The sequence below is a fragment of the Pseudogymnoascus verrucosus genome, assembly GCF_001662655.1.
Source record: "Pseudogymnoascus verrucosus strain UAMH 10579 unplaced genomic scaffold scaffold_79, whole genome shotgun sequence".
NCBI lineage: Eukaryota > Fungi > Ascomycota > Leotiomycetes > Thelebolales > Thelebolaceae > Pseudogymnoascus > Pseudogymnoascus verrucosus.
This window is the reverse complement of record NW_017263730.1, coordinates 1-12091: the sequence shown is the minus strand read 5'-3', so window position 1 is coordinate 12091 and position 12091 is coordinate 1. Positions and strand designations below refer to the sequence as shown.

The 12091-nt window shown below is 48.8% G+C and overlaps 3 protein-coding genes across 3 annotated transcripts; 1 reads left to right on the top strand and 2 right to left on the bottom strand.

The window, feature by feature from the left end:
* Window positions 1-324: 324 nt before the first annotated feature.
* Window positions 325-3222, bottom strand: VE01_10455 (uncharacterized protein). The gene is made up of 6 exons (XM_059464157.1): window positions 2316-3222; window positions 2024-2225; window positions 1914-1969; window positions 1628-1831; window positions 996-1538; window positions 325-947 (listed from the first exon to the last, which is right to left on the bottom strand). Exons 1-6 carry the CDS (start codon window positions 2410-2412, stop codon window positions 628-630), a joined length of 1422 nt encoding a protein of 473 aa, XP_059319241.1. The 5' UTR covers window positions 2413-3222; the 3' UTR covers window positions 325-627.
* On the bottom strand, window positions 3223-3946 carry VE01_10454 (uncharacterized protein). The gene is made up of 4 exons (XM_059464156.1): window positions 3904-3946; window positions 3732-3851; window positions 3354-3665; window positions 3223-3301 (listed from the first exon to the last, which is right to left on the bottom strand). The coding sequence occupies exons 2-4, from the start codon at window positions 3849-3851 to the stop codon at window positions 3272-3274; spliced, it is 462 nt and encodes a 153-aa protein (XP_059319242.1). The 5' UTR covers window positions 3904-3946; the 3' UTR covers window positions 3223-3271.
* A 100-nt stretch (window positions 3947-4046) lies between these two features.
* SWR1 (swr1 complex component) lies at window positions 4047-9448 on the top strand. The gene is made up of 2 exons (XM_018279851.2): window positions 4047-4268; window positions 4337-9448. The coding sequence occupies exons 1-2, from the start codon at window positions 4223-4225 to the stop codon at window positions 9250-9252; spliced, it is 4962 nt and encodes a 1653-aa protein (XP_018125373.1). The 5' UTR covers window positions 4047-4222; the 3' UTR covers window positions 9253-9448.
* The last annotated feature ends 2643 nt before the right edge of the window (window positions 9449-12091 follow it).

Genomic DNA, 12091 nt, shown 5'->3' with positions numbered 1-12091 from the left:
CCCACACACAAATCCTTTTTTTCAATACTACGCAAAACCATCCATCCATTTTCCATCCCTCAAGGCGGCGATGATAGAAGTCCCCCCACCCCCCGGGATCATTTTCAAGCAATGATCACGAGCAAGGAGCGGACAGGCAGCAAGCAGCACAGAGCAAAGGGAGAGAGAGCAGCGCAGGGCGGTCGTCAATCAGTGAGAGGGGCGGCTAGGGAGGTGGGGGTCCCCGACCGTGGTGGTGGATGTGGATGGGGTGTGGGGGTCAAGCTGCGCGCGGTTCTGAATGAATGAAACTTTGTGTAAGAATAGAAACGATTTTTGTTTTTGTGGACGCGGACCGATCGACAAGGATCGGGTCCCTATGATACCTCCCAGAGAGAGCGATATAGAGCGAGGCAATAAGAAATACAAATAACGAAGAATTTTACCGCAAAGTAGTGCAACCCGCCCTCCGAAAACACCCCACTGTAATCAGGAGAGACTACACCGTCTCCCCTCTTCCTTAATAAAGCCCACATCTCTAATTTTGATCGTTTTCCTTATCGAACTTAGCGCTAACCAGGCCGAATACCCGTGGGCTGCATTGCAGCCTTACCAGTCGAGTAGCGTTGAGTAGTGTTGATGAAGGAATCACAGGGCATTCGGCAGCTCACCAAGAGCACGTCGCCCTGCCGATCCTTGAGAGATCTTCCTCATTATCGAGTTCTTCGGTTCATCTTCCTGATCGATAGCCTTTACCGATGCAGGCGTGACGACGTGCTGCCTCTTGTGCCCCGCCGCGCTAATCGCCGACGATGGCTGCGAGGCGCCCAAAGTGAAGTTGTTTCCCTCGGATAGAGCTTCTCTTGGAAGCGGGGAATCTTGGGCATTCTCTTTTCTGCTCTTGACACTTCCGGAAATACCAGATTCGGGCGCTGTGGCAGGTGTGGTCTGGCCAGCTATGCTCCTGACTACTTTTGTTTCAGCAATTATATCGAGACAAAGAGTGTCAAACTTACTAGACTGATGGTCATCTGGCACTTTAGGTGCTTTATTCTGAGCAAGTCTGACGTCATCCGAGTCTCCTAAAACGCTCTTTTTGGTGACATTGCTTGGCTTCAGTGCTTCACAGAGGCCTTCGAAAGCACCGATACTTTCCAAAGACTGAAACCTCTGCGGCTCTGGTTTGTTGCTGGAGATAGGATCCGTGAACTGACGGCTGTGGCTTGCCAGCGAGACTGAGCTGGAATAATCAGGCATGGACACGTCTGCTGACGATGGTTGCCTCCACTGAGTGGCTCGGGGCTCCGTGAATGGATCGAAATTGGCAGGGTGAGGGAAAACTGGCAACCCAGGAGGGAGCATCATACCCATCGCTGGGGGAGGTCTCTGTGGCCGAGCCAAGGAAATGGATCTACGTCGTGGAGAGTGGCTATGGGCTTCAACAGCGCCCTCGCTGGGCTTTCTTGGAACGTTACCACCTGGTAACATTCCTGCAACAAATGAAATGTGGCGCCACATTTCTGCATTTGGCCACGCAATACTTGAAGATTCGAGAACCTCTTGAAAAGTATCAAGTCAGCTAAATGGATGGTACAAAGTGACACTCTGTGGGATGCAGAGTGCCACTCATCTGGGAATGCTCACATACCCAAAGGCGCGTGCTGGAACGAAAAAGCCACAATATTTTTGATGCGGTCAAATGGCATTGCTGGCGACTCCCGGTGCAAGCCTTCCGCAATAACGACCTTGATTCGGCCAAGGTCGTCGCCTGCATTCCAATAGTTCTGGGAAAGAAGCTCTTGATGGAATTCAGGAAATCTTAAGGGCTCGAGATCCCCGTTCTTATTAACGTCTAGATAGTTAGCAGGGTCAGTTTGTTCATTTCAAAAGTGAGGTAATAGATCTCGATGGCGGGATGGATGGTAAGCACTCACTTATCCCCGTTTCAATGATTGTTGGCCATGGGCCGTCTCGTCCAAAATACCTGTGTCTGTAGCCATCTTTGTCAGCCCTGTAGGTCTATACTCGCAACGATGTGGCTCACCCCGCCAGTCGTCCGTCAATAAATACCCTGGCTTCAAACATGATGAGACCTGGATCCTTGGTGAAGTTTAGCGCAAAGCGACTCGGTTCCGGTGCCTCCCATGAGTGAATCGATAGTCGAAAATTCTGGCCCTGTCCTAGAGCCGGCACGAATGAAGTGACCGTTGGAAGCAATGGCAGAGTGCCTTGTGTTGGGAGGTATTCTGCATTGAGGCGGTTAGCCATGTCTTCTTCCCTTCGTGGTGGGAGTGTAAAATCCACGAGTAAAGATGCTACACCATCAACTGCCTTACCTGAATCTTGGATAACATGGCACGTAGTCTTGAACTCTTGAATCGGAACCTTCGATTTGTCTGAGAACAGGAGGACGTCCCAGTTCTGGTAGCGCATGGTGTACTGTGTTCAGCAGCAGAGGCACTGGTCAGAATGATGAATGCAGCTTTCCGCGAGGTCTAGTCAAACAAAAGGAAGTAAAATCGAGACAGTAAAAGTAACATCAGTGGAGATGCTCATGTAACTGAAGATAGAAAAGGATATCGTCGATCAAGATGAGCCAGCTTATCGTTGAAGGCGTCACACATTATAACTAAGGGAAGGCACGAATCTCCCCTCGCTCCTTCCGCTTTCATGCCATGTAGGGCGAGGAAGGAGCACTCTGACCTTCGCCCTAGCAGTATATGCGTAGCTCCAAGTGATGGAAAACTCTAAAAATATGAAGACGGACAGTGTAGCTCAGGATTGATACGAAATTCTGACTCGTGGATATTTGTCTCCCTGGTTCCATCGGTGAGTAGCTAGCTTATTGACTGTAGCCCCAGTGATTAAACGACTTTACTTAAATCAGAATTGCAATGAACACTGCTGTCATGTACAGTCCATCTCGAGGCATTTGAGAGGCACAATGGAATCGCAGGCACTCTACTACTGATTTAGCAAGCCCAATTAAACAACCAATACTTCTTTCACAAGCGCTTGACTTCTTGAAGATATTAGGGCAGTTCATCCGTGCTGGCAAAATTCTCCCGTGGAACAGCTCTCTGCGAACAGCGATTTGCAAACTGGGCTCTCACCATATCCATTCATGTCAGAACTGCAACCACCCACTTGATGCAAAGGCGCCGCGGAAAGCCATTCACATTATACGTATGTATCTCCTTCTTCAAAGCACGCAACAAAAGCCTGGTGATATTGGTAATTGATAATTGCATTGGTGTGGTGTATATACATTCGGTCCCACTCAAGTCCTAAATCACTCGTATGGATCTCCTGCCTTTCGTGCCTATACTAAAGTTAGTTATCGTATTCAACATCGCATTGAGCATTCGACTTACCCTAACAACTCCTGGCCCACCGAGCTCCTTCTCCAATCCTCCTTCATACTCCTTCGGGTATGATTGCTTGTCCGGGTAGAGGACGTAGACTACGCCGCAAAGTCCAAACACTGCGGTGATGAAGCAGCCGATCTGGAAGAAGGCAGTAGCCGGTTTGGTGTGCGTATATTCCTCTGGAGAGAACAGGCCGAGAATATCATCGTCTTCATGTACTGGCTCGCCGTAGTTACGACGCTGTTGTTTATCCCACCAGTCTCCATGGGGGTCGCGGAATTGGCGCTTGATAGCCGGTGGGTTCACGTAGCCTCCGTTCTGCAGATGAAAAATCAGTCTCAATACTAGAAATACCATGCAACTCATCGTTCCGAGTGGACTGACCATGTTCGGATCCTCAACGTCGGCCTGGGAGAGGCATCGCTTTTGGATCGCGCCCGCAGGGCGAGCTACCTGGGCGACAGCCCCAAGGCGTTGGATGCGACCAATGCGTCGTGAGAGCATCTATTCAAGCTGTTAGCAATGGATAGCTAAGTCCAATGGCGCGTGGACGTACTGTTGTGGGACTGAAGGCTGTTGCGATTTGCACCTTTCTGGGCTATTCGATGAGTGGTGGTAATGTCGTCGTCCGCGATTAGCTTAGATTCGCTAAATCCCGATCTGCGGCTTACTTCATCCCCATTTAGATTTCTCTCGCGTCCATAATCGTCAAATAATCACCTTGAAGGCAACAACAACCGACATTTTGCCCTGTGCATACTCAGACTTTGTATGAAGAATATTTGAGGTCATCTGCATCGTTTGATGCCAGTTTTGGCGCTACAAATGCATGGTTCGCTCTGTACACGGTAGTGTCGAGCGCACGCCACGTAGAAATGCCGGGGATCGCGTCTGAGACGACGGAACATCAAGCAATTTCTGGTATGCATTTCCACATCAACGAAAGTATAATAACCACAAAGCACAAACATTTTAACAGGCTACATTAGATATTCCGCCCGATGATGAAACGACGCCGAATACGAATGGACACGGTGAAAGCGCCCCTCAGAACGAACCACCTCCCAAGAGGCGCAGAGTCAGTGAAGGCACGCCATCAAGCTTAACGCGTAAAAAGGACAACTCGCCACCTTGGAAAAAGATAGTTGCAGAGGGCCCCTCGTCCTTCACTCAGGATGGAAAACGAAAATCCGGTCGGACAAACCAGTTACCTCTCACTTTGCAACCTCCATCAAACAAACGCCAGACTCGACACGCCTCGCAGACAACTTCTTTCGCGGACAAGCTCAGCAAGGGGAGGCAATCGCTACCGGCGAATAGCAAGCATGATACAAATATGTCGAATAACAAGTTGGGAAGCTCGCCAGGGAAAGGCCACGCGCATAAATCGCCAGCGAAAACGGGGTCACAACACGCCTTGAGCGACAATGAGGGATCGCCTCCTGCCCGTATCAAGAGAGCCTATAACAGACGAGTGCCTCAGCCTGAGGTCAGCGACAATGAGGAGTCACCAGCTCCTGTAAAAAGAGCATACAAGAAACGGGCGTCGCAACCGGAGGCCAGCGAAAATGAACAGTCGCCACCTCCCGTACGTGTCAAGAGAGCGTACAAGAAACGCATGTCTCAACCCGGGGGCACGCCAACGACAATACGCCGATCTGCGAGGGCGTCGGATATCCGTTCGAAGGAGACGCCGAATGACGAGGATGCGATAGAAGGCTATAGCCCCGAGTCCAAGACGAAATCGCCCCGTATACGATTTAAGGTTAAGCCGCCGACTCTGCCGCTCGTACACCCCGATTTAGTTCTTCGAAGACCGAAACAATATCCGACTTTTGAGGAATACATACAAAAAGCGTTCAACCAACCTATTGAGGAAGGGGGTCTCTTTTCTGCGGAAGATGATGTGGGGTATACAGATGAGATGGCATTGAGAGAAGCCAGGTTAATTCTTAGAATGGAAGACGCGGCCTTGCCGGGTGGTGTCCTGAGTGAAGAAGTTTCATCCGCATACAGGCCGGAAGAGCAAGAAAGCACCAAGCGCATACCAAGACAGTACTCTCACCAAGACCACTTAGTCCGTGCTGTGACGGAATTCAGGATACTAATGGTTGAGGAGCACAAGAAACACAAGCGCAATGCGAAGCGCCTTGCCGAAGCTTGCAGGGATGAGTGGCACAGGAACCAACCTAAGTCTCTCGAAGAAATGGAGGCAGAGGCGCAAAAGGCAGTCGAATTACGATATAGGTCGGTTGTGAGGGCAATGCAAATAACCTGGGACAATGTCAAGGCCGAGGTGAATAAGAGGCGTCTCAAACAATGGGAGGCGGAGGAGCAGGTCAGAGTGCGCAAAGCTCTGAACGAGGCTGTCGACCTATCCACACAAAAGCTTGAGGCGCGGCGAGCTCACCAGGACTCCGATGTGCCCAGTTCCGAAGAAGAGGGAGACGAAGATGATGATCTATCGGCAGAAGATCAAACCGATGAAAATCACAGCGAAAGTGACAGTAATATGTCATCATCAGAGTCGGAAGCTGACGAGGAACGCGACGTCGAGGACAAAGGGGGCGATGAGCACTTGACGCTGGAAGAATTGAAACAGAAGTACTCTAGTCTCCCGGAAACCCCTGTGAGCATGGAAGTCGACGAAGAAAACGAAGAAGGATCCGACGTAGATGTATTATTAGACACGGCCAGCAATATCAACGGTGAAACCGAAGCAGATGAAACGGACGAATCAGTCGATATGGATGACGATATGGGATCCAGTGATGAAGAACGAGACAGCGATGAGGAAGAGGAGGATGAATCGGAAGAAGACGGTGACGATCAAGGAGATGCCAGTCTCTTGGGATTCCTTGCACCTTCGGATCTTGCAGAGATGGGCGTGGATAAAACGCCATCTACGCCATCAGCTGCGGCGGAAGATGAAGATATGCTCGACGAGGATGATGAGGTGTCGTTAATTCCAGACGCGTCTCATCCCCAATCATCTCTTGCTCCTGCTACCGATGTGGAGGAGAAGGCGAGTGCGGAGATAGATGACAATCCACAACACCCCCTATCCGAAGTCATGAACGTCGATGCTGCCTCCGAGGCCGAAGGCGAAGCTGCCAGCGCAGATCACAGCACTCAGCTCACCCCAAGGACTTCTGTGACGAAACCCTCAGATGCCGAGTCAGCTTCGTCCATAGAGCAGACAAGCGGTCCAGTTACGCCCACCGTAGCTCCCCAAACACCATCGAACTTGAAAACTCCAGTACCATTCTTACTAAGGGGAACTCTGAGAGAATATCAACACTATGGTTTAGATTGGCTTGCGGGGCTGTATGCAAATAATACGAACGGAATTCTTGCAGATGAGATGGGTCTCGGCAAGACCATCCAAACCATCGCACTACTGGCCCATTTGGCGTGCGAGCATCATGTCTGGGGCCCTCATTTGGTTATTGTCCCGACAAGTGTCATGCTGAACTGGGAGATGGAGTTTAAGAAGTGGTGTCCTGGGTTCAAAATTCTCGCATATTACGGCACTCAAGAAGAAAGGAAACGGAAGCGTCAGGGCTGGAATGATGTGGACACCTGGAATGTTTGTATTACGTCGTATCAACTCGTCCTACAAGATCAACAGGTCTTCAAACGTCGGAAATGGCATTACATGATTCTAGATGAAGCCCATAACATCAAGAATTTCCGCTCCCAGAGGTGGCAGACCCTTCTTACGTTTAACACACGAGCACGGCTCCTTCTCACCGGAACTCCGCTCCAGAACAACCTCACTGAGCTTTGGTCGTTGCTCTTCTTCCTGATGCCGTCTGACGGCACGGAGCAGGGTATCGGCGGGTTTGCAGACCTAAAAGAGTTTTCTGAATGGTTCAAGAAACCGCAAGAGCAGATCCTTGAGAATGGGCGTGAAACAATGGATGACGAGGCTCGCGCTATCATCACCAAGCTGCACAAAGTTCTTCGACCGTATCTTCTTAGGAGGATGAAGGCGGACGTCGAGAAGCAAATGCCAGCCAAGTATGAGCATGTCGAGTACTGTCGACTATCTAGGCGACAAAGGGAGCTATACGACGGATTTTTGAGCAGGTCTGGTACCCGCGAAACTCTCGCGTCGGGAAACTACCTGTCGATTATCAACTGTCTGATGCAACTGAGGAAAGTTTGCAACCACCCGGATCTCTTCCTAGAACGGCCTATTCTTAGCTCGTTTCCTATGAAGAAGTCGGCTGTTGCTAGCTTTCAGGCCACAGACTTGATGGTCCGTAGCAAACTTCTATGGCAAGATCCGATGAGCACAGTCAGCTTGGGCTTTTTAAATCTAGTGCCTACAAGGAACGAGCATTTATCCCTGGCTGTTAACGAGCGCAGCAACATGTTGACGGCGCAGCGAGTTCTGATGGACATGCGTGAGGCCCAACGTCTCCGTGCTCAATATGGCATGACAAATATGGATCCGTCCACTGTCAAATCCAACCTTGTTTTCCTAGAAAGCGCATCGCGATGGAGTCGGTTTGAAGAGCTACAGCACATCGTATATCTCAATGCTCTACGGCGACAAGCAAAACCGATGTATGGCAAGGGCCTTGTCAAACGCTTTGATCTCGGGGTTAACCCTCGATTGTTCGAAAAGCGGCCCACCCGACGAGACCAGGTGCTTGAGTGGATCTGGAAGTCGTCGAGCGTGTTGAAAGACATGGTTCTAACGCTAGAGCAACGCTCTGAGGAACTCGAACCCTATATCCAAAAGTTCGCATGTATCACGCCTCCCATTGTTGCACCCGACGCACTTCCAGTGCTACTCTCCCGCCGCGGCGTGGAGTACTTCCAGACTGCGCCTCACCGCGACAAGCCCGATCCCTTCCACGAAGCACGCATGCGACTTTCCGTCCAGTTCCCCGACAAGCGACTCTTGCAGTACGATTGCGGCAAGCTACAAGCCCTAGACAAGTTGCTGCGCCGTCTCCAAGCTGGCGGTCACCGCGCTCTCATCTTCACACAGATGACCAAAGTCCTCGATATTCTTGAGCAATTCCTCAACATCCACGGCCATCGTTATCTCCGCCTTGACGGCGCTACCAAGATCGAGCAGCGTCAGATTCTTACCGATCGCTTCAACAACGACACGCGTATTCTCGCCTTCATCCTGTCTTCTCGTTCGGGTGGTCTCGGTATCAACCTTACAGGTGCCGATACCGTCATCTTCTATGACCTCGACTGGAATCCCGCAATGGACAAGCAGTGTCAGGACCGCGCCCATCGTATCGGCCAGACGCGCGACGTGCACATTTACCGTCTCGTGAGCGAGCACACCATCGAAGCCAATATCCTGCGCAAAGCGAACCAGAAGCGCATGCTCGACGACGTCGTCATCCAAGAGGGCGCCTTCACAACAGACTACTTCACCAAGCCCGCGGAAGAAGTCGTCACCGACACGTCTCTCCTAGACGCCGACGCGGCCGCCAGCGCAGCTATGGACCGCGTCCTTGGTGGCCCGGATAACAGCACCAATGTGCAGCGCGTGCTTGAGGCAGCAGAAGACACCGAGGATGTCGTTGCCGCCAAGGCCGCGGCGCAGGAGACGCAGGCTGACGTTGAGGATTTCGCAGAGAAGGCTGTCACTGCTGCGCCGACGCCGCGAGCCTCGGGACCAGACACGCCCATGGATGACATTGGCACGCCGGCCACGGGGGCGACGCCCGCGCCGGAGATTATGGTTAATGGCGTGGTGGTGTCGGAGGAGGAGCGCGATGCATGGGGACGCCCAGTGGGGTCGATTGATGAGTATATGCTTGGGCTTATGATGGAGCTAGTGAAGGATACGCCGCTTGAACTGCCCAAGGAGAAGAGCCGTGCGAAACGAGGAAAGGAGCACCGCCAACGTAATAGAAGGGAGAGGTAGCGGTTTTGTATGATATGTGATGTTTTGTTATGGACGGCTGTGCGATATGATAGGCGCGGGTCGTCCGCTGGTTGAAAGCGGGGTGTTTTGCGAATAATGATAGATTCCCACGGATCGGTCCGTTTATGGAACGGCTGCTCTCCGGCAGGGAAGAATAGTATACTAGTATGTATGATAGAAAAGGTTGTAGAAAGGATCTCAAAAAAAAGAATAAACAAATATGTTCCAACCTTCCCGTAGATCCGCTGGTCGTGAATATAATATAAAATGGTTCTTATAACTCAACCACCTTTATGAGAATCAGTGTTGCCCGAATACCGCTCCGAGTACTACTCGAGCATCCTCGAGTAGAGTACTGAAAATTGAAGCTCGAGTACCGGTATTCGAGTACCGGTACTCGAATACCTCGAGTAGTACTCGAGCTTAAAATAGATATTGATATAAAACTGTATATTACTATTCTAACTCTCATTATCTGCATCGTCGCCGCTGTCTTCGTCGTCGCCTTGTGATAAAACACCCCAATTCCGTAAGCAAAGTAGATATCTAAGTGTAGAAGGCGATAATCAGTTCCGTTTCTTTGTGATAATATCACCACCGACACTAAATACTCGTTCTGAGTCTGCTGAGGTAGCTGGAATAGCTAGGTAATCCCTTGCAATAGAAGCAATCAATGGATATTGGTATTGCTTACTCTGCTAATACTTAAGAATATCCGTATCCCTACCAACTGTCGGCTCCTTCATCTATTGCTTCTATTCTAGCTTAATATTATAGCGGCTTTGTGATACGTATAGCTTATCTTCTAAGTCGATATCGATATTTATAGCTTGCTCTATATCTAGATCCTTAGCTTCAATACTATTTATAACGTCTGCTGCTTAAATATCAGACTCGCGGCCTAAATATCGATAGAAGCAGTCCTGCCACTATGCTTTTGCCCTATTCTTCCTAGTTAAGTGCGTGCTATCTTTCTATATAATATTGAAGACGTTGAAGTTATACTGAGGATCATAGATAGTAGCAATTGTAGAGTAGCTCTGTTGCTGATTTGTAGCTAGAGTATAGTAATCATTAAGCTTCTTTAACGCAATTGACGTAGTAGTAGCAATTGGGCTTCGTTCTAGTAGCTCACTTCTCATATCTTCAAGCTTCTTAATCATCCTTATATACTGCGGAACAGCGTAGTTGAGAGATAGATAAGAAGAGCCCTGTAACTTCTTAGTTAGGCGGACGAAGATATAGAATAGCTTTAATAAGTCATGTAGCGTAGCCTAGTCTACTGCTGTTAAAGCAATATCTCTCATACTAATATCAAGTTGCTGTAATGCGCATAAAGCTGTAATTAGAACCTAAAGCTTTAAAGCTATATCAATCATATGATAAGTTGAGCTCCATTAGACTAGCATATCAAGAGTCAACCGACAGACTTTGATACTCGCAGCTTTACACTAATTCTTTAAGGCGTCTTTCTACCCGCGGCGGTTCCGAAACACATATATATGACGCTAGAGCTTAGCAAGAACAGTAACGATATCATTTTCAGAAGTAAGTGGTATTCGTGCTGCCCTAATCTCAAGCCGATATGCCTCTAGGCCTTCATCTAGTGTTGCTTTTAAAGAGGCTAAAGTAGCTTGAACAGCAATATTGATAATATGCCCAATATAGCGTACGTCTCCTACTTTTGCTGTAAAAGCCCATGGTTGTTTTAGAGTAACAGGTTGTACTAAAGCTAGCTTCTTATATTCTAATAGCATAGTTGTATTCGTAGAGGCGTTATCTCTTGTAATAGTAAAGATTACAGGTGTAATACTGTAATCGTCCGTCACATTTATCAACTGTTTAGCAAGGTATTCGCTAGAGTGGATTGGCTCTTGTAGGTATATAACGTCGAGTATGGTATTTCTCATTTGCTAATTATCATTAATCTAGTGTACTGTAACTGCTGCATACTTAGAATAGTTCCGAGCAGACTAAGTATCTGTCGTTATTGCCAGTCGTCTACTGCTTGTGATATGCTGTTGTAATTCTACTTAAAGCTGTGCTTTATAATAGCAGAATAGTCGATATAGATCCCGTCTAATTGTAGTTCTACTAACTGTTAAGACTATAGGATTTAGATAGTGAACTAATTGCCGGAAGGATTAGCTTTCAATAAGGCGTAATGGTAGGTTATTTAATACTATAAAAGAGAGAACAAGCTCTCTATATTTCGACGAACTTGGTGCATTACTAGGTGCTTGGCGGGGCTGGAAGAAAGCAGAAGCAGAAGTAGAGGGTGTTGATGAGCTTCGAATTGAAGATATTGTATTGTATTCTGCATGCACCGATGGGTGCTGCTTCTAAAGATGCTTCTATAGATTGCTCGTCGTTGGGTTCTTTAGGGGCTGGCTCGGCGTATATCCACAATTGGTTTGAAGGCATTGGTATTGGATTCTAGCAGGTACTGTATCCAATAAAGTACAGTAGAATAGTCTTTTGGAAAAGAGTATTGATGTAGAATCAGGTAATTGAACTCTTAGAGGCATATGCGGCATCGAAATAAGGGGCATTGGAATAAGGGGCGGCAGCTCTAAAGCATCAGACTGATACTCAGCCGGCACCGGCGACAGCGAAGAGTCACTCATTACAGGAAGTAATACAGAACGCTCAAGTAGAAGCTTCAATTATCTATTCTACAATCTATATTACCCCTCTTTGCCAAGGGCTTGGCAGTACTCGAGTATTCAGAGTAGTACTCGGCGAATACCCGAGTACTCAAAAATATCACCCGAGTAGAGTAGTACTCGGGTATTCGCCGAGTACTACTCACAGCGAGTAGTACTCGGGCAACACTGAT